The sequence below is a fragment of the Colossoma macropomum genome, unplaced genomic scaffold (assembly GCF_904425465.1).
Source record: "Colossoma macropomum unplaced genomic scaffold, Colossoma_macropomum, whole genome shotgun sequence".
NCBI classification, from domain to species: domain Eukaryota; kingdom Metazoa; phylum Chordata; class Actinopteri; order Characiformes; family Serrasalmidae; genus Colossoma; species Colossoma macropomum.
In genome coordinates, this window is record NW_023494810.1 from 31,208,629 (window position 1) to 31,235,200 (window position 26,572).

Genomic DNA, 26,572 nt, shown 5'->3' on the forward strand with positions numbered 1-26,572 from the left:
GAAGGACATTAAATAAAATTAAATCTTAAAAAAGCTACAACAGTCCTTATCAAGTCAAAAGTGTTCACAGTGGTGGTGATAGGAACCAGACGTCCACCTCTAAAAGCTCCCTCACAGAAAGTTACTACATGAAATGGTTATGAATACGCAGCCTGATGTCTGAAACAATTGTTTTAAGAGACAAGGTCTAGGCCTAAAATACATTTTTTTTATTCATTCATGGCTTAAATAAACTATGCCACTATTTTACCATCATCATCAATCCATATATAAACTCAGAAGACAATAATAAATAAAATGTGTTGTAGTCATGGCGACCCCTGGTTCCTATCACCACCACTGTAACGAAATCTGTGTCTACAATCAACTATTTCATACCAAACCACTCTGAATGACAGTTTACATCTTGATTGAACTATGCAGAATGAAAAATCGGTGGCATTCCCCTTTAACTGAGGAGTTCAATCAGAACTCAGATCATAACAGATCATAATAGGGTTCGCATAGACTGGGAAAGCTCTTCAAGCTCAACATGGCATCTGTTTACGGGGAAAGTCCCGCCCTTTAATAAAATTAGCCAATCAGCTTGCTGTTTAAGCTGCGAGCGGGAAAAACCCCCTTCATTGTGAAGATCTGCGCACGCGCAGTAGCCACAACAAGCTGAAAAATCCCAATTTTGGTGCGTTATTTGAGCCAAACGCTACAAACAATTTATGCTGTTTTTGTCAGATTTTATCAGCAATTTCAAATATGTATTTTAAAGGTTATCATGCCTTTTAAATTCGGTGTTAGGTAGGTACGAGGTACGAGTGGACATAACAGCCAGGCGGCGTTGCCAAGATGGCCGTCGAGTGGACAGAGTTTACTATAACGACTTTGCTGAAATACAGCCGCGGTAAACACTGAGGTGAAGTGAAAAAGCAGGAGGAGAGATCAGAAACATGTTGTCTGCTAAACACGAAGCCCAAAATACTCGAATAGTGTGGAAACGCAACGCGAGATTAAACTTATTCCACCGTAAACGGCGTAAAACTGCGCGGACACACAGGCTCGTAAACGAGACCGAGCAGGTTTAGAGAAGCGCCTCTCTGATAGGATAGAGCCGTTTGACTGACACGCAAACCGACCAATCACAGACCGTTTAGCTCGGCGTTTGTGGAGAAACGTTACCAGCTGGTGAAAAACGTATGAGGAGGTCTCGTTTACGTTACTCGCTGCCTACGGCTTTTCAACAAAACTCTGCAATAACTTCTTAAAATAGGGTAGCGTGGATGTTTCCTGGTTCAACGGTTAGGCCTACATCTCGCTGTGAAAGTCTGAAAGGCTCATTGGTGAGGACTGTTTATTAACTGTTTACTACTAACAGTTAGCATGTAGCTTTATCAGGCTAATTAAAATAGAGTGAATGAAGCGCGGATAGCCAGAGCCTGTTTAAATTCACTGTGGGGGTTAGAAAGTCAGTTTACTACTGTGACTAGAGAACCAAATTACTGAAATACAGCAACAACTCTTAATATTTTACGAAGTCAGCTACTTCTTCCAATTGTCCCGTTCCACCTTAAATGGTACAGCAGTTCCGTTGTGGCTGCTCGACTTCAGCCTTATTCTTAAACCGCAGTACCTGCCGTCCCAGCCCCTATTACCAAGCTAGCTAAAAACAAATAAAAGCTCATTTTTATTTGTGTTAATATGGTCGCAAATTAGTTTCCCCCCACACTGAGTTTATTGTAGTGATGGCAAGAAACGAAGATTTCCTTTAAAATGTTATACAGTCCCTGTTTGAGTGGAGCGACCGGCGATCTGTTCTCCTGTGACCGAGTGTGGGTGACGATGTCAGTAGTGTAACTGTACTGTCCTACAGCGAACTCACCTCTTTCTGTACATCCTAACAACTTTAGCGGTGTTAAATCACGTCTGCTCCACACAACTACAGCACTGTTACAGCGCCAAACCGTCATATTTTAATATTAGTGCATTCTCGAGCAATGAAAGTGAAAGTGGGTTCATGTAAATTACAGCCCTGATTTAAACGAAAGTAAACTGAGGAAGCTGTGAGGCATTGGAGAGCGGGAGAGCGCTATCTGTCCAGGCTAGCTGTTTTTAGCAGCTGGCTAATTGAAGCAGCGCTCCGGCACAACAGATCAAACAAGACACAAAATCACCGCTTTCAGTTTAAACATACCTGAAAGGAGGACTCTGTGACTGGTGTGAGAGATTCACACTGCAGATAATGCTTTTACACAGCGAACGTCAGATATACTGCGGTTCACCCCTTAAACTACTGCGATAGCATAGAGAAACCCAGCCGTCGCTAGCTGGTGTCTGAATACTGTGATCTGCTCTGACATGGATGTGGTAGGAGTGACAGCAGTGACCTACCGAACCGAGCTGACGTTGTTGAGAAACTAAAGAGTTTAGCACTGCTGTTGGCCACTTGTTTAGCATTTGTAACGGGATAGCCGAGCGCTCGTCACCATTTCACCATGCAAAGAACCATTTAAGCATTACATGGATATATATAGAACTTATATATAGAACTTTCCCTTTGCTAAAAAACCTTTGAAGAAGCATCTTCTTTAAGAGTGTACTTAAGGCAGATCTAAATAAAAACAGAGACATTTGAAGCATGTAAAACATTCAAGTAAAATTATTATTTGTTCAATTAAACAAAGTGCTGCTTGTGGGGAAATAAACATTTAGGAGTGAAAGTGCTCTGTGGCCAGGGGTTTAAAATCTAGAGGCGAGATCTAAAACCATGGCGCTCTTCGTTAAATAAAAGCCTTATTATGGCTATGGACAAAAAATCTTGTCAAGAATTTGCACTCGGTAATGACTTCCTGCTTTCTCAAACACTAGGGGGCGCTCCTGAGCGAGTCCAGAATGAATGGGTTAATATGGAGCATTTGAGCAAAATCATAGTTTATAAATGCCTAAATCTTTTTAATATAAAAGAACACAGTTATTTCCTGAACACAGAGCAGCATAAAACACTTTAACACTGCTGTTATATTTTTAAGAGCTTTTAAACTCGAGTTATTGGAGTTTAAAACGGCGCCTCATGTACGTTCATGACGTCTGTGAGCGCGAACAGCCAATGAGCTGCTCCGCTCGCCAACCAATCAGCACTCTGTAGCAGTAATGTTAGTCCTGCTGCCCAAAACCTGTTTGCTGTAGAAAAAAGGAAACATACAGGTGAGATTTCTTTGCTTTTTTGGTGAAATACATCCTTCTACTTTCTAATTAAAGGAAGGTTCTGGTTCAGTGATTAGAAACTATTTAACTTTTCGTTTTTAGCAGTTTAACTCCATTTACTCCCATTCATTGAGGACTCGCTCATGGGCGCCCTCTGCTGTTTTGCAGTCTTGTTTTTGATATAACGGAGGAAATAGGAAGAGGCCAGGCTCCTCATAAACCATCTCTGTAAACACCTCACGTTTTTTTTTTTTTCACATAATTATGAAAAACATGATCATGTGTCGTTCCATGTGACCATTTTCCAAGCCCCCCCCCCCATAATGTGACATCACAACCATGATAAAGAGCATCTTTATTTGTGCTTATATGCTTTTCTGTGGTCAGCTCCAGGCTTTGTTGACCTGCCTATGTGGGTGGAAGTGGCGGAGAGCGCTGTTCCTGGATCAGCGATAGTTCAGTTTCAGATCCAGAGTGATGAACCCCACCCAGACCTTCAGGTCCTGTCTGTGAGCCCACCAGCTGCACTCTTCCAGACCCCCATCATCAACCCAACGGACATTCCTGACCTCTACATCGTTCAGGTGACTCTTTGTTATTCACTGAGAGTCCACTTTATTTACAACACCTACCGTGTAGCTAAACATATGGCCATTTTATCAGGAGCACCCGCCGTATAGGTTTACAACAGATGTTTTTGCAAGAATCTTAAAGAACTAGGTTTTAAGCCAAAACCTCATCTCACGAACTATCATAACTATTATTAAATGTCTCAGACATCAGGCAGTTTATTCATAACCATTTCATGTATTTCATGAATAACTTTCTGTGAGGGAGCCTTTAGAGGTGGATGTTTGGGGCCGCATTACCGAAACTTCTTAAGTCTGAAATCTTATCTGTTTAGTCACCATGACAACTTCAGTTAGGACTGAATTTAGGACTGAATTTAGGACAGAAGCTGTTACAGAACAATACTGTAATAAAAAGTTCATAATCTCAACAGTATTACAGAAACGTCAGAACTAGATTAAATCTCATATATACTGTCCTAACTTTAGGATAAACCCCAGAGGGTATAAACTTCTGTCTGAACCATCTGTTTCTGTCTGTTTATGCTGTTTCAGGTAGCATAGTTCAGTACTAGCATGGTAACGTTACATTTATCTGCATCGAAAACGGTGCTTTGCTTTAAAAACCTCAGACCCTGCAGTCACGATCTCCACTCTTATTACTTCTGTGTGTTAATGTTGATGATAAAATATTACAGTGATGGTGGTGAATAATGAGGAGACAAAGCTGAACGTTGATCAGTATGATCAGTTGCTAGGTAACAGACATGACAGTTGTTTATCGACGTCGGTTGAGGGAGTTAAGATTTCCTAACTTGAGATAAGAAGCTGTAAGATAAGATAAGATTCCTAAATTAAGATAAGATTTGCTTCTGTAACACAAATTTGTGAAAAATCTTATGTTGATCTGTCAGATCTTAAGACAAAGAGGTAAGAAGTTTCTGTAATACGGCCCCTGGTTCCTATCACCTCCAGTTAGAGCTGGGCGATCTGGCCAAAAATGTTATCACGATAAACAAAATTCATATCGTTCGATATCGATACATACCGCGATAAATGTCAAATCATTATTTCTTTCAAGTTTGAAGGCTGATTTTTGCTCCTGGGTGGTTAACTGCTGTTTTAAACCATCCTTTATGGTCGGAACACGACGAACACTCACCAAACAGTGGAACAATTCACAAATCTGTCATGGGAGAGTGGGAGAAAGTGTCTGGTGAGCTGTTTTTACCAGCTGGAAAAGCACGGCTATTTTGTAATAGGCATAATTTAAGAAAGATTATTTTACCTGGTGCCGAGCGCTCGGCTACCCCGCTACAAATGACATCACAGTATTCAGACACCAGCTAGCGACGACTGGATTTCTCTATTCTATCGTAGTGGTTTAAGTGGTGAACCGCAAAATATCAACACCAGACAAACAGAGTCCTCCTTTTAGGTACATTTAAACTGAAAGCGGTGCTTTTGTGTCGTGTTTGATCTACAGTATCATCAGTTCTCCGTGTTGTGGAGTGACGGAGCTGCTTCAAGTTAGCCAGCTGCTAAAAACAGCTAACCTGGAAAGACAGCGCTCTCCTGCTCTCCAATGCCTCACAGCTTCCTCAGTTTACTTTCGTTTAAATCAGGGCTGTAATTTACATGAACCCACTTCTTTCTTTTACTTTCGCTGCTTGGGAATGCACTAATACTAAAATATGACGGTTTGGTGCTGTAACAGCGCTTTAGTTGTGAGGAGCAGACATGATTTAATGCTGCTAAAGTTGTTCGGATGTTAGGAAAGAGGTGAGTTCGCTGTAGGACAGTATAGTAACACCACTGACCTCGTCACTCACACTCGGTCACAGGAGAGCAGATCGCCAGTCGCTCCACTCAGTCAGGGAACGTATAACTCCGCTTTCAGCCGTTGCTAAAGACTCCTCTTACTTGTGGCCCCCTCCCTCTCTAATCAAGTAGAAAAACTCTGAAGTGCGCCCTCTCCTGGCGACAGCTGAGTAGTGTCGCTTTCCTTGCAGTAGAAAACGCCACCAAGGCTTTCGCTGAACGTGGAAGTGTGAGAGCGGTGTATTATATCGAACATTTATCGAACATGCCGTATCGAAATCATGTCAAAGTTATATTGCGATAATTATTGTTATTGTTTTATTGCCCAGCCCTACCTCCAGTGTGAACAATTCTGACTAGAACAGAGCATTTCACACCAAACCACTCTGAATGACTCTGTTTACATCTTAACCACTTAATTATTCAGGAATTTTGAAAAATAGGTGGGATTTCCCTTTAAGGGCCAGCTCTATGCTTTAAAATATGAACAAACATTGTGCCACGGTTTGATACAGATGCGCTCAACAGTGTATTTTATCACAGACTACGCTGATCTATCAGTGAAGGGTGATCATGTAGGTCCAGAAGAGTTTTAGTTTGAGTAGATAGTGTAATTTTGTGAAGTTGGAGGACATTTGTCATGTATATTTGTGCAGCAGTAAGAGCCGACGTGCCACTGGCAGTGATTTTTGATTGGGTTTTATTAAAGTAGAGGTTTGAAGCTTTGATGTGCTTTATTATTCCCCCGGATTCAGATCATGCTGAACAGCTCGCTGGACTTTGAGCGAGTCAGGCTCTACAGCGTGCGTCTGGGCATCGCCACGGCCTCCAGCCTCGTCCAGCAGAGCTTTCATCTCAGAGTCATCGACGTCAATGAAGCTCCAGAGTGCGAGACACAGTTCCAGTTTCCAGGTGCTTTTCTCTCTTAAGCAAGCCATCATTAGCTTTAAAGGAATAGAGGAATAATTCACCCAGTTCCTCCTTCATCCCAAATTAAGTCAGTCAGCCAAGATGTGTCCAGTAAAAGTAGAACCCCAATTCCAAAAAAGTGGGGATGCTGTGTAAAATGTAAATAAACATGTAAATAAAATCAGAATGCAATTCTTTGCAAATCTCATAGACCCATATTTTATTCATAACATAGAACACATACACTGATCAGGCATAACATTATGTCCACCTCCTTGTTTCTATACTCTGTGTCCATTTTATCAGCTCCACTTACTATATAGGTGCACTTTGTAGTTCTACAGTTACAGACTGTAGTCCATCTGTTTCTCTGCATACTTTGTTAGCCCCCTTTTACCCTGTTCTTCAGTGGTCAGGACCCCCATGGACCCTCACAGAGCAGGTACTATTTGGGTGGTGGATCATTCTCAGCACTGCAGTAACACTGACGTGGTGGTGGTGTGTTAGTGTGTGTTGTGCTGGTGCGAGTGGATCAGACACAGCAGTGCTGCTGGAGTTTTTAAACACCTCAGTGTCACTGCTGGACTGAGAATAGTCCACCAACCAAAAATATCCAGCCAACAGTGTCCTGTGGGCAGCGTCCTGTGACCACTGATGCAGGACTAGAGGATGACCAGCACAAACTGTGCAGCAGCAGATGAGCTATCGTCTCTGACTTTACATCTACAAGGTGGACGACAAGGTAGGAGTGTCTAATAAAGTGGACACAGTGTTTAAAAACTCCAGCAGCACTGCTGTGTCTGATCCACTCAGACCAGCACAACACACACTAACACACCACCACCACGTCAGTGTTACTGCAGTGCTGAGAATGAACCACCACCCAAATAGTACCTGCTCTGTGAGGGTCCATGGGGGTCCTGACCACTGAAGAACAGGGTAAAAGGGGGCTAACAAAGTATCAGAGAAACAGATGGACTACAGTCTGTAACTGTAGAACTACAAAGTGCTCCTATATAGTAAGTGGAGCTGATAAAATGGACAAAGAGTGTAGAAACAAGGAGGTGGTCATAATGTTATGCCTGATCGGTGTATCAGATGTTGAAAGTGAGACATTTTACCATTTCATGAAAAATATTAACTCATGTAGAACTGTTGGGACCGGGCTGTGTCCACAATTGTGTAGCATCCCCTCTTCTTTTAGCAGCAGTCTGTAGACGTCTAGGAAGTGAGGAGACCAGTTGCTGGAGTGTTGGGAGAGGAATGTTGTCCTATTCTTGTCTGATGTGGGATTCTAGCTGCTCAACAGTCCTGGGTCTTCTTTGCTGGGTTTTTCGTTTCATGATGTGCCAAATGTTTTCTATTGGTGAAATATGGCAGGCAGGCCCGTACAGCACCCGGACTCTTCTTCTGCGAAGCCATGCTGTTGTGATGGATGCAGATTACTACTTCAGGGAAATAATGACTGCAGGACAAGTAGAAGCATGTTTCCTTAAAACAACTTGAGTACAAGTACAAAAGTAGCAGCGTAACTAGAATTTTATGGGACTCGTACAATAATTACTTTCAATTGATAGACAATAACAATGTAATTTGCATGTTTATACTGTAGTTATGTCTCAGTTGAGTTGATGTTCTGAAGGCGTGCCATTTCACGCACTAGCATCCAATGTTACATGTTTGTTACTTACTTGGATTGCTATACATTATTTATCAGTAAAGCCATTTAGAAAAGAATACAGTTAGAAGAACATAAGTTTGGTTCCTGGCTTCTCGCTGCACTCCAGCCATCGCATGCATCTGTTCAATTCCATCAGCCATATTAATAAGCCATATTAATTACATGAAGTATTGATTAATATAAATAAGGCATTAGATTAAATCCTCGAGGAGAGATTTTGTCAAATCATTGAACTTACACACCTCAAATCACAGTGGATTGTTCAGTGGTTTGTTCACATATTAATGTATGTAGCTGTGCTGTGCTCTAGTTTCGTTCATCCTTAGTGCAACTGGCCTGGACGGTCCAGCTGACAGGTCAGATTACCGACTGGATGGGCAGTTTGAGCCACCATGGCCCACCAGGTAGTTAAGCCACTTGTAGCATCTCAAAAAACTACTGAGCAACTTGCAGACCTGCAGTGAAAAATTCTAGTACATCCAGCATCTAAAAGCATGGAAACTGAATTTGTTAGGCTCTGTTATCCTCTTTTTTTGTCTAAGATAAAATGCCAGAGGTCAAAAGTGGGAGCAGTAAAACGAGCTGAACCAACAAAACAGAATAAACCAAAAAAGGGAATTAGTGGTTAAATATTAGTGACTAAGATGAGTAAAAACTAGATTGTTCACTAATTTACTGACTGAGTCTGAGTTAAAGTATTATAATTTGGAAAAAAAACACCTTGTGTTTTTAAATCGAGTACATGTAACTGAGTCAATGTCTAGCAATGCTAATGTACTTTTATCTAGTTTTATAGATAAGTGTGTCATACAGTGTCGGAAACCACATAGTCGATCTATCAGAGATTACAAAACAACTCAGCATGGTTTAAGGCAAGTGAGTGATTATATAGGCATGCAGTTGGCACCACATGCTTAAGGTATAATTAGCTACATTAGCTTCATCTTCATAAGCCTAATTTTCTCTGGTCTGTAGCACCAATTTCCATCATCTGCACAGCATCATCTTACTTAGCAAAGCAGGTTTGTCTTTTCGCAGGGGTGGAAGTTCGTGTTCCAGAAGACGTTTCACCCTATGAGCCGCTCTACACTGTTCCTGTTAGGGATCTGGATGAAAACGACACCATCAGTGCAAGTATCTCTGGCTGATTTGTGATTTGTTCTCTTCAGCAGCAGCAGGGGGACCTAGGGGTGGGTGATATAGCAAAAATGTAAAATCACAATCCATGATATGTCTCAATATTTATTTTTCTGACGTCTGATAACAAAGTAGTGCCATGTTCAAAAAATACTATCAAAAGCAGCAAATGCAGTGATATGTATTCAGCATTTCACATACTGAGCTGCACTGAATCTAACTAGATATATAGATATACAGATAGATAGATAGATCATTATTGTCATTGCTTAAAAACATTGAAAAGCCATTTAGCAGCTTTAGAATTGACAGCAAGGACATGCATAAAAAAGGAAATAAAGATAAATAAGGCCAAAGATGTTAAGATAAACACAAACAGATAGTATACAAAACATACTAGTGCAAAATGCAGTTTAGTGCAAGATGAAAAGTATCTCAGTCTCAGTCTTAGTCTTAGGGAGGAGCGTGGGGGGAGGCAGGACAGCCTGTGGGAAGAAGCTGTTTTTAATCTGTTAGTTTTTTTCTGATTGATCTGAATCTCTTTCCTGAGGGGAGGGGGGAAAACAGGGTATGTCCAGGGTGAGTGGGGTCCTTTGAAATACAGCTGGCTTTCTTTTGGAGTGGGCCAGTGTAAATGTCTCTAAAGGGGTAGTGTCATACCAGCGGCACACTCTGAAGGACGAATTATGCTCTCTTTGTAATTAAACATGCAGTTGGGAAGCCTTTTTAAGTACTGTGTTGCCCAGCTCTAGGGTGACTCTGTGTCCTCTTCTTGTGGTCTATACAGACCATCTGACGTGGATTTTTAATTGCATAAAATGCCCGGGATGTGGCTTTGCTTTCATGTTGACATTTGCTATGATATTTCTGGTCTGCCCTGTGCTACCAGTGTCTCTTATTTTTTTTGAAAACCAAAATATGGTCACCCTACTCAAGAGAGATCAGACCTCTTCACACAAGTGACCGTGTTTTGATGTTAACATTAGCTTCTCTTTTGCAGTTTGTCATCAGTGAGGTTCTTCCTGCATCCTCCCTTGGACAGTTTCAGATCGATGGACGAGGGAAAATCACCTCTGATCAAGCTTTTGGCTACCAGAGAGGACCAAAGGTCAGCTTAGCTTAACTGATGGACCAATAATCACCTCTTGATCATGAGCCAAGAGCTTTCATGTACTTTCAGTATGTAAATCTGCAAAGTCCTGTGTGGAGCACTTTTCCAATTGCACAGCTTGCTAACGTGTCAAAGTGATCAATGATGCAGTGCAGTGCCTCCAAAATACTGTTTTTTTACTAATGTTGAGGTGTATTGATGAGAAAAGGAAACTACTTTCTACTCAATTACATTTTAGTCATTTTTAGCTACGAGGTCATAAAAAAGGTATTGTACACATACATCTTTGTTTATCAAGGTACACACAATGGAAATGTGCCCTCAAAAGTACAGTGGTCATCCAGTAGTGTAGCTTAAATGAGTTTTAAATGGACATCTTTCCAGAGGAAAGATGCATATTTGTACCTTTTCGTAACTTATTAAAATAGAAAAGTAAAATAATAAGCTTTGAGACAATGTAAGGTGTCGATGCAAATATAGGACATATTATTGCAATGAAATATGATGCACTTATTTTCGCTCAGATGTACCACCCCAATGACAGTTGAGTACCCTTGTCTATTCTTTTTTTTTTTGTTTTTCAGTTTAATTTCATAGACTTAAATAGGCTGGTTTTGTTACTGTGCCTTTCACACTAGTATGTGTAAATGAGATCTGAAAGATTAATCGTGTTTATCAAAATTGAAGTTTGAAAGAGTGCAATTTTTAAATCGCAAGAGCTGCAGTTTGTATTATAGAATATTGTAACCTACTAACACAGAGCTTGTGAACTGCCTGTAGGTGAGTTAGACCAATCAGAAGCAACAAACTTCGCTGTACTGTGTATGCGACAACTCAACCATCAAAGCTAACTGGTAGTCCAGCGCACTCAGTGTTCAAGCTAATGCCAGAAAAAGTGGATATTCTGGTCTTTTTGGCCAGAACAAATTTCTATTTCATCTTTGATATTCTATAAAAATGAAGGTCATTTGCTTTCCCACTCCTATTCTGGCATCCAACAGCACAAGAAGAAATTTGTTGAGGCAATTTTGCCCGTTGAGGCAAAACACAGATGTCTGTGGTTGTCCCTGATGTGCTTGCTGTGTCCATCCTCACATAAAATAACTGTACTTTCTCAGGACTTTTCTCTGTCTGTGGTTGTGAGGGACAGTCAGGGTGCCAACTGCAGCGGGAAGGTGCGGATCAAAGTCCTGAAGGTGTTCACTCCGCCCCTCGACTTCCTGTGAGTTTAAAGGGCATCTTCTCTGAAGTAATCCACTGTTCTCTATTTTATCACTTTGAAGTGTCAGGGGTGTTCAACACAAATAAGTCCATTAACGCAGCTCACATGTACACTGAGTCATTAAGGCTTTTATCTGATGCTTTTTTTGGATAGTTTTATCCAGAACCACCTACAAACAATGTGCAAAAGTGATGATAAGCAGCAGTAGCTCAAAAGTGAAAAAAGTCATTTAGTGTCAAATTATGTAAATTTTATGAAAAATCCTCTTTAGGTGCCTGAAAACTGATCTGTTCTAAACTCCGCATACTTAAATCATGACTTCAAGCAGTATTTAATCCAGCTGAACGTTTAACTTGTTTCAGAAAACTGTTCTCGTTATGCTGTGTTGAATAAAAGAAGATTAACTTTCAGTTGCTCTCCAGTCTTCCTGTTCAGAATGTGTCTGTTTTGGAGAACGGAGGAGCAGGAGATTTTGTCACCGCTGTGCAGGCAAATCCAAACATCTCAGCTGTGTTTTACACATTTGTGAAGCCGTATCCACCTTACAAAATAGGACCAGGTAAGCACAGCAGCTTCAGTGATTCAGTTCAATTAGTGGCCCATTCCATTAGAACCATTACGCCGCTGTTGTCGGAAGAAAACCTCGTATCTGCAAAAAGAGAAATTCACAGGAAAAGGAAAAAACCTACTTTACCTTTTAATATAAGTCAATGGAACCAGACTTTTTTCCAAGTCGTTTTGGGCTGTTACCTTTGGTCCATTTATCATGAAATTTTCACAGAATGTGAAGAGCAACAGACATTTCACATTCAGTTTCTAGTAACTTTATTAAGTAAATCTATACAGCATTACTTGAATAATTGGGTAGCTTGTAGTCCAAAGAAAAAACAAATATCTCCAAAATGATAACTTTACAGGAGAGGCCAAAACAGTTTTTACTAAGTTAATACAAAGGTATTTCATTCTCAGCAATTTTGGAGCATTTCTGTTGATCCTTTCATCATGAAATTTTCAGACAATATAAACAACTGCTGTGCTCAAATGATATAGAAAAAAAAATCACATAAGAATTGAGATACTTGTTTATTTTGTTTGTTTTTTGGACGATATTTTTATTTGTTTTGTACCAATATGTGTTGAGTGACAACTAGCAATGCATCGATATGGGAAGTGTGGGCCATTGTCGATATCTGATACATATGCCAATACATAAACATTTATAAAATGTAGGGAATTCAGATTAAATCTATCTGGATTAGCATTACGGAGAAAATTACACTTACAAATGCAGTAAAATGAATGAAATGCTGACATTTGAGGACGGTAGCCCACTGTCACAAAAACATTCTGCTCTCCTGGAGTCAAATATCAGTCAGATGTAAACATCTAACAGTTATCTTCCGATACTGATATGAATCTGATTTCATTGTCCACAACTGCCTGTGTTTAGATCATTAATTGTGTAGCTTGTAGTTTTCATATGTTTATTTTGACATATGCACATCTGTTTTACTCTTAAATTTCTGTATATCATTAATTGATTAATTGGGTAGTTTGTAGTTTTTTATACATTTATTTGTCATTTCTTATTACTGGTAACTGTCAACTTTGTATACATCATCAATTGTACATTTCTGTACATAATCTGTACATAATTAATTGATATAGAGGACGGCATCATCAGAACAGCATATAATCTGGATCTGGAGGCAGACAGAACTCTGATGCGGATGGTTCTGCTGGTCCGAGCCCTCAGCGTTATAGAGAACCGCAGCGGAACCGCCACCATCACCGTACATGTGCTGGATGTGAACGAACACCCACCGTTCTGCTCTCCTCCGATCATCCTGTAAGAACCTTGCAGGCTTTCAGAGTGAACTGCTATTCAGCGCTGGTGTAGTATGTAGTGGCGCAGTCCTGTTATCAGTAACATACTTACTGAATGGTAAAATGTGCCAATTCATAAAGTGACAGTCAAATGACTTAAAGGAGGCGTCAGCGATTCTGGAGAAAACTCCCTTCAGTGCTCCTTCAGAAGCTCCGCCCCCAATTCAGGGACCCTCGTTGCCAAGGCGAACAACATGAACGGGCTAGCAAACTTACTTTATAGATCAAAACCCTTCGCAAGCGTTGTACGACAAATACCATGATATAATGTTAGCAACAACGACACAGAAAGTAATGTAACTAACGTTAGCCAGGTTGTGGGTTTGCAAATTGTTGCTACAATATCTCTTGTGAAGATAATTAGTTTAGGATAAGCATCACATACATTAGCAAACAGGACAAAACAACCCTGCCCCATTGATTCTGTGAAACGGCAAAAATAAGTTAATGTTACTCACCTGTCAAGCAGAAACAGAGCAGTCTCCTCGACCCTTTCATGCCTTTCAACTCCCCGTTCCCAATCCTGTGCACAAACGCCCCTGTTGCTGATTGGCTGGAATAGTGTTGTGTTGTTTGGCCCGAACCGCTTCATTTCTTTCCCATTTACAGAGCCGGATCTGTATACAAACACAGTTTTTTTCCCAGCGCGCACAGAATGGACAGCTAGCAGACTGCGAGATTTACTGAATTTGACAAATGTATTGGATTAACGTCACTTACTGCACCTTCAAAGCAACAGTCCCAAACAGGCTAACAGACCGTTTGTTACTAATATATGTAAATGAGCTCTGTTCTGATTGCCCTGTATTGTGCCTTGTTTAGAAAGCAGTCCAGGCTGAAAAACTCCTCATAGCTTCAGTGTGAATGGGCAGAGCTAAACTGCTGTGTGCTTAATAAGCAAATTTATGTTTACTCATTTTCATGACATCAAAAACAATGAATTTAAAATGCGCTGTTTTTGCAGCTAAGTTTCCTTATATGGACTGAACCGTACAGTTTGAAGATTCAGCAGTGTTTACATATTACATCAAACTTTTTAATAAAAAAAAAGAGGAAAAATCAGTTTTCCATGATATGGAAACCTGAACTATAACAGTATTTAGCTGTGTTATGCTTATAGCATCAGTGCAAAAAATAATTGTTCTTTAACTGCAGTTTTCTGTCGTTAACAGTAGTTTGTCTTGTATTTTTGATTTTTTAATAAATGCTTTTACAGCATATTGTGTAACATATTTTCCTGGTTTTAACTGCAGTTTTTAATCACATTTCTGCAGTTTAACTGTGCCTGAGACCACAGAGGTAGGCCGCAGTCTGGGCACGCTCACGTGTGTCGACGTTGACGTCAACAACCGCAACGTTACTCTCACACTGATTGAGAGTGACCTCTCACTCTTCAAATTCCGCCTGAGGAGCGGCCAGCTGCAGGTAACACGACCTACGAACCCAGCAACCTTTAAAGGGAAATTCCACTGGAATTTTATTATTATTAATTCTGCTTAAGCTGTTGAGATGTAAACAGAGTCATTCAAAGTGGTTGATGTGAAGTGGTTCATTGCTGAGAAACTTTATTGCTTTACAGTGGTGGTGATAGGAACCAGGAGTCGCCATGACTACAACACAGATATAGCCATTTTATTTACTATCCAAAACCACCAGTGAACCTACACATGACTGAGTTTTTGAGTTTTTATATACGTAATGTTAATGATGGTACAATAATGAAAAAAGTTTTCCAGTCTTCAGACATCAGGCAGTGTATTTACAGCCATTTCATGTAATAACTTTCTGTGAGGGAGCTTTTAGAGGTGGACGTCTGGTTCCTGTCACCACGCTTAAGACAATGTGCTGGAATAAAGAGCCAAAGCAACAGGTGTTGTCCAGTTGCATAGGGCATTAAAGGGGAATTCCACTGATTTTGTATAAAAAAGGTTTGTAATTCATATACAGTTCACCATATATATTTTCGCTTTCTGAACAAAACCTTGTAAAACGGTAACTTTTCAGGAGAAGGAAAAAACATTCTTAACTTACAATGGAAGCTAATATAAAAGTATATTTTGCCAGGTAATTTTAGATCATTTTTTTATCTGTTAATTTAGAAATTTGCACAAAGAGCAGGTAAAATGATGAAAATAGAGAGAGAAGTTTTGTTCCGACAGTGCTGACATATAAATGTAATATATTTAGTATGAGCTTCACGTGTTTACAAAAAGCACTAATAGAAACTGGGCAAATATTTGGCCAGTTTGGCCATAAAGAAATCTGAAATGGTTATAAAAATGCATAATCGGTGCACCTCTACTGTTTAACACTAAAGCTCCAGATGGTATATTAGTTCTTAATAGTAATCAATCAATATTACTATCAATCACTGTTAAAATACTATTATTACTGCTGCTACTACTACTAATAATAGTGCAGTGATGTAGATTACGTACATTATATTTGTCATGAAGTGATGATGTTCCTAAAACAGAACTTCCCATATCACAGATCTTCCTTTGACATATTCCTATTTTTTCTCAGGTGAACAATAGTTTGGATTATGATGTCGAGGGAGTTGCTGCAAATAACTTCCAGTACGAGGCCGTCATCTTGGCCACTGACTCCGGGAGTCCAGCGCTGACCAGTGTGTAATCTCAGTTATCTTCATTAATCTGCATTCTGGTGGTTTATGGATTAAATCAGTTTAATTAAATCAGACCAAAAATACATGGACTAAAAACTTGATATACATTAAAGTTAAGAACTTTTTTTCATTGTAGTTACTGTTTTAAAGATGTACGGTTATATTTTGCCACAACAGCAACAATATTTTAATTAGCCTCAATTGGTCCCACATGGTGGAAGTGTCTATGTATATATATTTTCTTACGTGCAGTATATGTCAATATATGTGATGGCTTAGCTCTGAATATATGCATAATATATGTCAATAATTGATGACTTGGTTCTCAATTTTCAATTTTGTTATATGGCACTAAGATTTCTGGTATATTTATTGAATATCAACATATAATAGAAATATAGTGTCAATTTAGTGGTGCCGGTTTTTTATTATTTACATATATATCAAAAATATATGTAAATACATTTCCGTTTTCTTTGAGGTATTTTGATGTGTGACTGTGTATGATGTCTACATGTATTTCCTTTTTATTTGAGGTTGAACTGACCCGCGACCGTAAATCGCTCTGTAGTTCAGTGTGGTGTAAAATACACAAACACATAAAAAAATTAACTCAGACTTTTCTAATCCCTCCCGTTTCCAGCTGAAGTCCAGGTTCTGGTGACGGTGCTGCCAGTAAATGAGTTTGACCCGCAGGTCGTGGCTCCGTTGGTTCTGCCTGTTCTAGAGGACGCCCAGCGTGGGTCAGTTGTCGGAGTGGTGACTGCTGTAGATCGGGATTGGCCTTTCAACTCCGTCAGACTCTCCATCCCTGGAGGAGACCCTCTCTTCTCCATTGACCCGATCGGAGGTGAGACGGTGGGTCTGGGGTGCTTTTACATAATTCAGTCTTTAGGGGCAGGTTTTATAAACACACTGAACCTGGTCTTGGATTTATCCTTAAAAGTTCTGCACTGACTTTTTTCATAAAGCACAACACTGAGCTTGATCACAGTGTCACTGCAGTATTGTTTGAAATGAGAATTGATTGAAATGAGAGTTTTGGGCTTTCTGTTCTCCCCTGAACATACAATATATTCTGTATAAAGTACGTTGTTTTAACATGAAAGAGGAAAAACACTCCTAGTGAAAGTAGTGTTTGTCCACCTGGTGGTGCCACTGAACAAATTTCATTTTTACCCAAGCTCACTTTTTGTTCATATGTTGTTCTTTGCTGCATGTTTATTTTTCTTAAGCTATTAGGGCCAAAATAATAATGACAACATGCTGACTGACCCTAATGGCTTTCTTTCAAAATGACCAACCTCAGCATTCTAGCTGGAACTATCAGTTAAAGTTTGGTCTAGAAGGGATAAATATTGTTATCATATCTGTGCAGGACAGCTGTACCTGAGGGCTGAGCTGGACTTTGAAGAGAAGCAAGTGCACACAGTGAGGGTTCAGGCTGTAGATTTTGGCCAGGACACAGACTGGACGAATCAGAGGACGAGTGCTACTGACATCACCATTCAAGTGCAGGTGAGCTGCAGTATGTAAAAATATAATCACAGTACTCTTTTGCCCATATTGTGCATATCTTTCCCCCCTAGTTCCTACTGAGGGGGGGGATATTTGAACAAACAAATAGCAAATAAATGAACTTTCTTGTGCTCTTTTTCTTTCTCTGAAAGCGAATAATAGTTTTCACTCTTCTGAGTCAGACATCAGTTACACTCTTACACTGTTAAACAAGTTTATTTTGGTGTATTTTTTCCTCCTCAGAATGTGAATGATAACGCTCCAGTGTGTGACCCGGTCTCGTACGAGTCCAGCATCTTCTCCACACTATCTGCTGGGGTTGCCATAGTAACCCTAACCTGCACAGACCTAGACGGAGACATCCTCTCTGCCACCATCACCAACGGTAACCATCTCACAGTAACTAATCGTTCTACTGCATCCAGCAGTAACTGTGTCATAGCAACGAAGTGTTCTGTTGTAACCAATGGTAACAGTCTCACAGCAATTATAACATTCTGTTGTAACTATTGGTAACAGTCTCACGGCTACCACACATTTTACTGTAGCCAACAGTAGAGGTGAGAATCACAGGGCAATACGATATTATCACGATATGTTAACCATGATACTGCGATTCTGTGATACTCGATATAGTGCAAGAAAATCCTTTACAGTACATCACGATGTCTGTGTAACTGAAGAAAATAAAATACCTCTAAATAGGCAAATAGCAGGAATTATGTATTTATTAGTGTCAGTTTCACAGAATTTGACAACCAATATGAAACAATTTGCACTTAGGTTAGCTTCATGCCTCTTTAACACACACACACTGACTGCGTGTGACATCACTCCAAAGTAAAATAGCCATAAACTGCAAGAAACCAGAACAGTTCTGGGATTAAAACGTCTAAAGGTAGAATTTTTAAACTATACTGTTTGCTATACTAATGCTGTTTGCTATCCGGTGTCGACCAGAGGAGGATTTTTGAGTCTTGGTTCCTCTCAAGGTTTCTTCCTCGTGTTCTTAGGGAGTTTTTCCTTGCTTCTGTCGCCTCTGGCGACGCTCATGGGGGCTTGGACCTGGATTTTTCTGTAAAGCTGCTTTGTGACAACACCTGTTGTAAAAAGCGTTATATAAATAAACGTTGCTTGCTTGCTAGAACACAACTGTGCCTGACTAAAATCTATATTATTATAAAACTAACGTTAGCTGTTTTCACAACACCCAGATCAAGATGATGATGAAGAAGGTGGCTCTGCATGTTTGTTGTGTCGCCGGTGTACTTTATTTTAACGACACAGTTCTTGCAAATCACGCAGTCTTCGCAAAATGAGAACGATACGATACACCGATCAGGCATAACATTATGACCACCTCCTTGGTTCTACCCTCATTGTCCATTTTATCAGCTCCACTTACTATATAGGTGCACTTTGTAGTTCTACAGTTACAGACTGTAGTCCATCTGTTTCTCTGCATACTATGTTAGCCCCCTTTTACCCTGTTCTTCAGTGTTCAGGACCCCCATGGACCCTCACAGAGCAGGTACTATTTGGGTGGTGGATCATTCTCAGCACTGCAGTAACACTGACGTGGTGGTGGTGTGTTAGTGTGTGTTGCGCTGGTCTGAGTGGATCAGACACAGCAGTGCTGCTGGAGTTTTTAAACACCTCAGTGTCGCTGCTGGACTGAGAATAGTCCACCAACCAAAAATATCCAGCCAACAGCGTCCTGTGGGCAGCGTCCTGTGACCACTGATGAAGGACTAGAGGATGACCAACACAAACTGTGCAGCAGCAGATGAGCTATCGTCTCTGATTTTACATCTACAAGGTCTTACATCCTACTGTAACCAACAGAAACAATCATACAGCAACCACACATTCTAGTGCACAGGATTTCTATTCTGTCAGAACAAAACCACGTATCTCCATTTTTGTCGATTATGAGTTTTTGTCATAGTCTGAAAATGCCTTTTCCCCTTTACAATGTTTGTAAATTTCATGATAAATGGACCAAAAGAAGACCAAAATTACTTAAAAAAGTCTGGTTCCATTCACGTACATTAAAATTAAGGTATGTTTTTTCCTTCTCCTGTAAAGTTTCCATTTTGGAGATAGAAGTTTTTTTCTGACAGCTGTTTTTAGTGCTGGAACGCACTGTGAGATGTTCTAATTGCAAAGTGATACATAAATGAAGTTGTCATTGTTACTATCATTATTATTATGCAACCAACAGTAATGTTCTCCTAACTTCACAATCTGCCATCACCAGAAGGCTCAGACTTATTTATGTTATTGATGATCATATGTCTGGTTGTGCTACCAGGTGCTGCTGTGGACCGTTTCCAAACGAACGGCCTGAGTCTGTCCTCCAAAAATGTTTTCTCCTTTGTGCCGGACGGTGTGTATGATGAGACCTGGTATGAGGTCACTGTCAAAGTGTCTGATGGGAAGTTCAGCACTGATGCAGTGGCCTACATCACTGTGGTCCCCTGGACCACCACAAAGCCCACCACAACTACCACCACAACTGTAAGTCCAGCAGCACAGACATTCAGCAGCACAATCAGGCAGGATTTAGCCAGAGCAACTCGATCCTCGTACTTTTGCTTCACTGCACATTTTGGTGTTTTCCCTTCGCTTTCTCACCTGATTCAGTTTGCAGATTGCCTGATGAGTTAATCAGGTGTGTCAGGACTGCAGAAACTCTAGACTGTATAGACTAAAGGCACAGAAGTCCAGCAGTGGGATCGAATAGTGCTGCTTTAACCCTCTGCACTCCAGTGCTGCACCGCCTACAGGATTAGCTGACTTCAATAACGATCCGTCATTCTTAAAGGAATACTCTAGAGGTTTTGTCTGTCTGCTGTATGTGAGACATACAGTTAATTACCAAAGACAAAAGTATCACTGTGATTAGAAGAAACAGAAACTCACTGACTCATAGCAGCGTCAACACTGCCTGTTGGTGAGTTTTGAGTCAAGTTGTTCTCTTCTTTACAGCACAGAGAAGTTACGGAGCCCCTGAAGGGACGTGGTGTATAATCCGATGCGCATCACATACTATCTTATACATACAAACATACATACTTCCAGGTGAGCACCAGATACTATGTGATGAGCACTAGATGCTATCAGGTGAGCCCAGATACTATATGATGAGCAGTAGATACTACATGGTGAGCACCAGATGCTGTCAGCTGAGCACAAATACTGTATGATGAGCGCCAGATTACTATGTGGTGAGCACCAGATGCTATCAGGTGAGCCCAGACAATGTCATGAGCACAAGATACTGAGTGGTGAGCATCAGATACTATGAAATGAGCAGTAGATACTATGTGGTGAGCACCAGAAACTATGTGGTGAGCACCAGAAACTATCAGGTGAGCACAGACAATGTCATGAGCACAAGATACTGAGTGGTGAGCATCAGATACTATGCGATGAGCAGTAGATACTATGTGGTGAGCACCAGAAACTATGTGGTGAGTACCAGATGCTATCAGGTGAGCACAGACAATGTCATGAGCACAAGATACTGAGTGGTGAGTATCAGATACTATGCGATGAGCAGTAGATACTATGTGGTGAGCACCAGAAACTATTTGGTGAGCGCCAGATGCTATCAGGTGAGCACAGATACTGTGTGATGAGCACCAGATTAACGTGATGAGCATCAGTTACTATGTGGTGAGCACCAGATGCTATCAGGTGAGCACAGATACTATGTAATGAGCAGTAGATACTATGTGGTGAGCACCAGATGCTATCAGGTGAGCACAGATACTGTGTGATGAGCACCAGATTAGCATGTGGTGAGCATCAGATACTATGTGGTGAGCACCAGATGCTATCAGGTGAGCACAGATACTATGTGATGAGCACTAGATGCTATCAGGTGAGCCCAGATACTATGTGGTGAGCACCAGATACTATGTGGTGAGCACCAGGTGCTATCAGGTGAGCACCAGATACTATTAAGTGCGCATCAGATACTGAACAGTAGATACTGTTAGGTGCACACCAGATACTATCAGGTAGGCCCTAGATACTATGTAGTGAGCACCCTGTACTATCTAGGCACAATACCATGTGTATCTGGTACGCACCTGATACTATCTAGTGCGCACCAGATTTATACCTAAAAAAATTCACCACGTCCTGTCAGGGGATCTGTAGAGAAGCGTGTCTCTGATAAAGATGGTATATCAGTATCGATGGGTGTCCGTATCGGGCCAGTAACAGAATCCTGTTATTCAGATACCTGTGAACTAAATAACTGAACAATTACACAGTTTTTTTCCTTCGCTTTGTTTTTTATTTGAGCTTCAGCTCACAGACTGTCATGGTTTTTGCTCCTGTGCCTGCCACAGAGTGAGGAACCATCTCAAAATTACTAACAGAAAAAGTGTTGCTATTATTATTATTAATAGTAGTGGCAGTAGTATTAGTATTAGTAGTTGTGGTATCTCTGGTAATACATCTGCTGATGTTTCTGGACACATCAGTGATGTTCTGGAAACATCAGCAGTTACTACTACTACTACTACTAATAATAATAATCTCTGATAGTGATCGACTTTAAGATGCAGACTTGACAGAGTTTAGCATGAAAAGCGTAGGATTATTCCTCTAACAAGGAGGGAAACACGGTTAGCACAGTAAAATGTGCTGCATTGTTGGCGCACAATTGAAAAAGGGCTCATCAAGACGTCCTGGTGTGATTGTAATTGCTAAATACAATGAATGGGGTTCAGTACGACGTTCTCTAACCTTGCAAAACCGTTCTGAAACTCTTCATCCTTTGTTTCACTCTGTTTTACACTCTAAAACACTAAAGGTGCCAGAAAGTTTTTATTACTATAGAAGAGCATACTTTAAGAAGTTTTCACAGTACACAATCTGTCACGGTATAATTTTTTCTGATATCTGATAAAATCGCAAAAGTCAGTGTAGTACCGCATAAAAGAAGAAGTATCAAAAACTGTGAATATGATCTGCATTTAACATTTCTCCTCCTGTGCTGCACTAAATCCAGTAAAACAGGATTAATTATGCTCTTTGTAATCAACGATGCAGTTGGGAAGTGTTTTAAGTACTGACGACATCCATGATACACTCACAACAGAATATTTTGATGTTATTGATCTCTACAATGATAAATATTGTCATACTGCTTCTTCGGTTCCCTGAAGAACTTCTGATCGGATGGAAGTGAGATTGGAGACACTTTCAGAGGTTCACAGAATCTCCACATAATGTGTAAATATTATTTACCAATTAAGACTTGTTTTTTTGTTTTTTTTATTCTGCTTACATGAACAACATTAATAAAACACTTTATTATATAAAGGTGCCGGTTTGTTTCACCCACCGTCCCTCTTTGTCCACACTAATCAGGCTCCTCTGCTCAACTGCACTGACTGAAAAGTGTCTGTTACAGACTGGAAACCAGTGATGACTGATCAAGTCGATTAGAAAGAACAGTGTCCTAGACGGCCTGTTTGTGTGTGTGTGTGTGTGTGTGTGTGTGTGTGTTTGTGTGTGTGTGTGTGTGTGTTTGTGCAGACACTGGCTCCTCAGGTGGTGACTGTGCTGATGGAGGTGTGGAATCCTGAGTCCTGGTTTGTTGTTGTTCTCACTCTAACTGGAGCTCTACTGCTGCTCACAGCCGGACTGCTCACCTGGAATATACTCGCACGGTACGGTCAGCTCACCTCTGGAAAACAGCGAGTGCCTTTACATGCACTCAATAATCTGATCATGATCAGATTTCTGCAGTTATCTGATTAGTCAAATGGTCATGTAAACAGCACAGTCCGATTTCTAAGATTTTCCTTGCTTTCGTTCAAAATATTAACAAAAATCTAACCTTTATTGGAATTACAATTATTAAAAGAAAAAAAAAAAACTAAATCTGATCCTGAAGTAAATATTTTTCTTAAATCTGTGTGTGATATAATTATTGGCACTCCTTCATTTAATACTTGGTGCAGCCTCCCTTTGCAAAGATGACAGCTCAGAGTCTCCTCCTATAACGCTTAATGAGACTGGAGAACACATGGCAAAGGATCTGAGACCATTCCTCCACACAGGACCTCTCCAGATCCTTCAGATTCTGAGGTTCACACTTGTGGACTCTCCTGTTCAGCTCATCCCACAGGTCTATGGGGTGTAGGTCAGGGGACCGGTGTGTCCATGGCAAAACCTTAATTCTGTGGTCAGTGAACCATTTTTGTGTTGTTTTTGAGGTGGACTTTGGATCACTGTCCTGCTGGAAGATCCAAACTATGGCCCATTTTAGGCTTCCTGGCTGAGGCAGTCAGGCTTTAATATCTGCTGGTACTTGATAGAGTCTGTGATACTGTGTATCCTAAGAAGTGGTTCAGGGCCTTTGGAAGACAAACAGCCCCACAACACCACAGATCCGCCACCATACTTCACTGTGGGGATGAGGTACTTTTCTGCATGGCTGTCTTTGTGTCCACACCAAACTTACTTTTTGTTGCCAGAAAAGCTCTATTTTGGTCTATAATGACCACAGAAGATGGTCCCTCTGAAAGTTCTGGTAAAATTTGGCAAACTGTAGGAGCTTGAGTTTGTTGGTCCTTGACAGCAGAGGTTTCTTCTGGCAGCTCCCCCAAACAACTTAGGGTTATATAGCTGGTGTTTGACTGTAGTTTGGGAGACATTCTGACCCCAAGACCTAACTAATGTCTGCAGTTCCCCAACTGTGATTCTTATAGATTCTCTGTCCACTCAACCCATCCTCCTCACTGTGTGTGGGGTCAGTATAGACATACGTCCTCTGGTCTTTCATATAGTGATGGATGACTTAGGGAATTTGGCCTGTGTGTAACCTAACCCTAACCCTAACCCTAACCCTAGCTCTTTATAACGACCCGTTTTGGTACAAATGTGTGTAAAGGCAGACTGCATGGCTGGGTGCTTGATTCTATACAGCTGTAGCAATAAGACTGTATGAAACACCTGAATTCAGTGATTTAGTGGTGTGTCCCAATACTTTTGTCCATATAGTGTGTATCAGTGAGTTTTGGCTGATTTAACTGCATTTTCTCCATCCACTTTACGAAAGCACACTTGCTTATGTTTTTTAGAACCTCAGTCCAGCAGATAAAGGACCAGCCGGAGGTTCTGCTGAGAGACAGGTGAGCTCGTTTATACGGATTATACAGCGCTCATCACGTTAATCTTTCATCTTCACTGGGATCTTTAGATCAAATCTTTTGCTTTGCTTGTAATCCCATCAGCGAGCAGACGACCAAAGAGGGGCCAGGAAGTGATGAGAGTGAGAAGGTAAAGCAGGATCTCTGGTCTTTCAGCTTAACTCACTCTAATATATCCACATACACGTATATTTATATATACACACACATTATTTATCATATTTCCAATATACATTATGAAATGAAGAAAAAAGACATGCCTCAAAACTCTGAGACAAAGATGATGTTCGTTTATTGTTGTTTATTTATTATTTTTAAAATAATATTATTGTTACCATTTTTACTATTTAACAGTAAATCAGTCTGTGGCCTTGTTAGGCAAATTTCTCCTGTATATATATACATATATATATGTAAAATAATCTGTCTCAAAACTGAACATTGGACGACAGCTAATTGTCAAGTAATTGTTGGTGTTAAGTTATAATAGTGAATAGTAAAAAGCAAAAAAATTTGCTTTCTAACCATTTTGTTAAGTTTTGAGCTTATTTTGAAGCCTCGACCAGAATGAGAGTTTTGAGGCTGATACTGATACCAATTGTAAAAGGCTAAAAATTCCAATATTTGATCATATCGGCCGATATATTTTTACATTTCACTGACGTTTTTCAGTTTTTTGACATAATTTGAAAATGCCTGGTGCCCCTTACGTTGTCTGTAAATTTCATGATGAATGGACCAAAAGAAACGGCCCAAAATTACTTGGAAAAAGGTCTGGTTCCATTATCATACATTAAAAGTCTCCTCTAACTTTATAATTTATGTTATTCACGATATGATGAAGTCTTTATTACGGTAAAATGTCACACTGCATGTTTATACTGATACATCTCCCACCTCTGTTGTGCTTAGTAAAATCAGTAGTGCTGTTTGGCCTTTATGATTGTCTTAAACTTAGAAGCCGTCATTTATATTTGGGCTTTTAATCAGCGTCTTCATTCAGAAATCAGCCTCTAATTAATAAAACCCTGCTGTTCCATCAAGGTGTCACTAGATGGCAGTGTTAGCCTCTCCAAAGTTCACATACAAGAAGACGTCATGGTAAGAGTGATTAGACTGTTTACACCACCATCACAACCACAATCAACAAAACAGTAACAAATACTGGTAGCTATGGTTTCTTATTATAGTTTTGCTCTAATATATTTTTATCCTGCAGAGGTTTGATGGTAAAGCTCAGGATCCGGGTAAGGAGCTCGCATTTACTGAATAATTAGTAACACCCTGCATCTCCTGCTACCTGTATAACTTGTATAATACCACACATATGTGTATATATTTTATTTATTACACTGTGTGTTTATTATATTTTCTCTCTTTGAGCACCAGAACCAGGTCTTTGTATGTGAAAAGGTGTTTGGTACTAAAATGGTACTAAACAGAAACATATGAAAAACAGCTTTTAAAACTACCTATTTTTTGCCATCATATGAGTGTAAAAGTCACCTTTAAGCTGTATGTGTTGCACCATATAAAGAGCTTATGGGCAGTTTAGAGGAGCCTTTGTCTCCCTAATGAATCTAGCTCTGTTTGAGAAGTGTAAATGTGTCCCTGTTGTGTTTCCAGTGTCAGGGCGGAGTTACCTGTTCAGCTCGCTGACAGGAGAGCGCCGCTGGCTGGATAAGGTAGCACCTGCACCTGCAGACACACACGTCTAA

General features: G+C 40.3%; 1 protein-coding gene across 1 annotated transcript; it reads left to right on the forward strand.

The window, feature by feature from the left end:
- The first annotated feature begins 840 nt into the window (after positions 1 to 840).
- LOC118800043 (cadherin-related family member 4-like) lies at positions 841 to 26,572 on the forward strand. The gene is made up of 19 exons (XM_036560191.1): positions 841 to 895; positions 3,580 to 3,776; positions 6,338 to 6,494; positions 9,148 to 9,302; positions 10,310 to 10,417; positions 11,539 to 11,642; positions 12,065 to 12,201; positions 13,311 to 13,491; positions 14,804 to 14,954; positions 16,056 to 16,158; positions 16,802 to 17,008; positions 17,537 to 17,676; positions 17,920 to 18,061; positions 19,991 to 20,196; positions 23,236 to 23,369; positions 24,786 to 24,836; positions 24,939 to 24,984; positions 26,074 to 26,101; positions 26,481 to 26,572. The coding sequence occupies exons 1-19, from the start codon at positions 841 to 843 to the stop codon at positions 26,570 to 26,572; spliced, it is 2,394 nt and encodes a 797-aa protein (XP_036416084.1).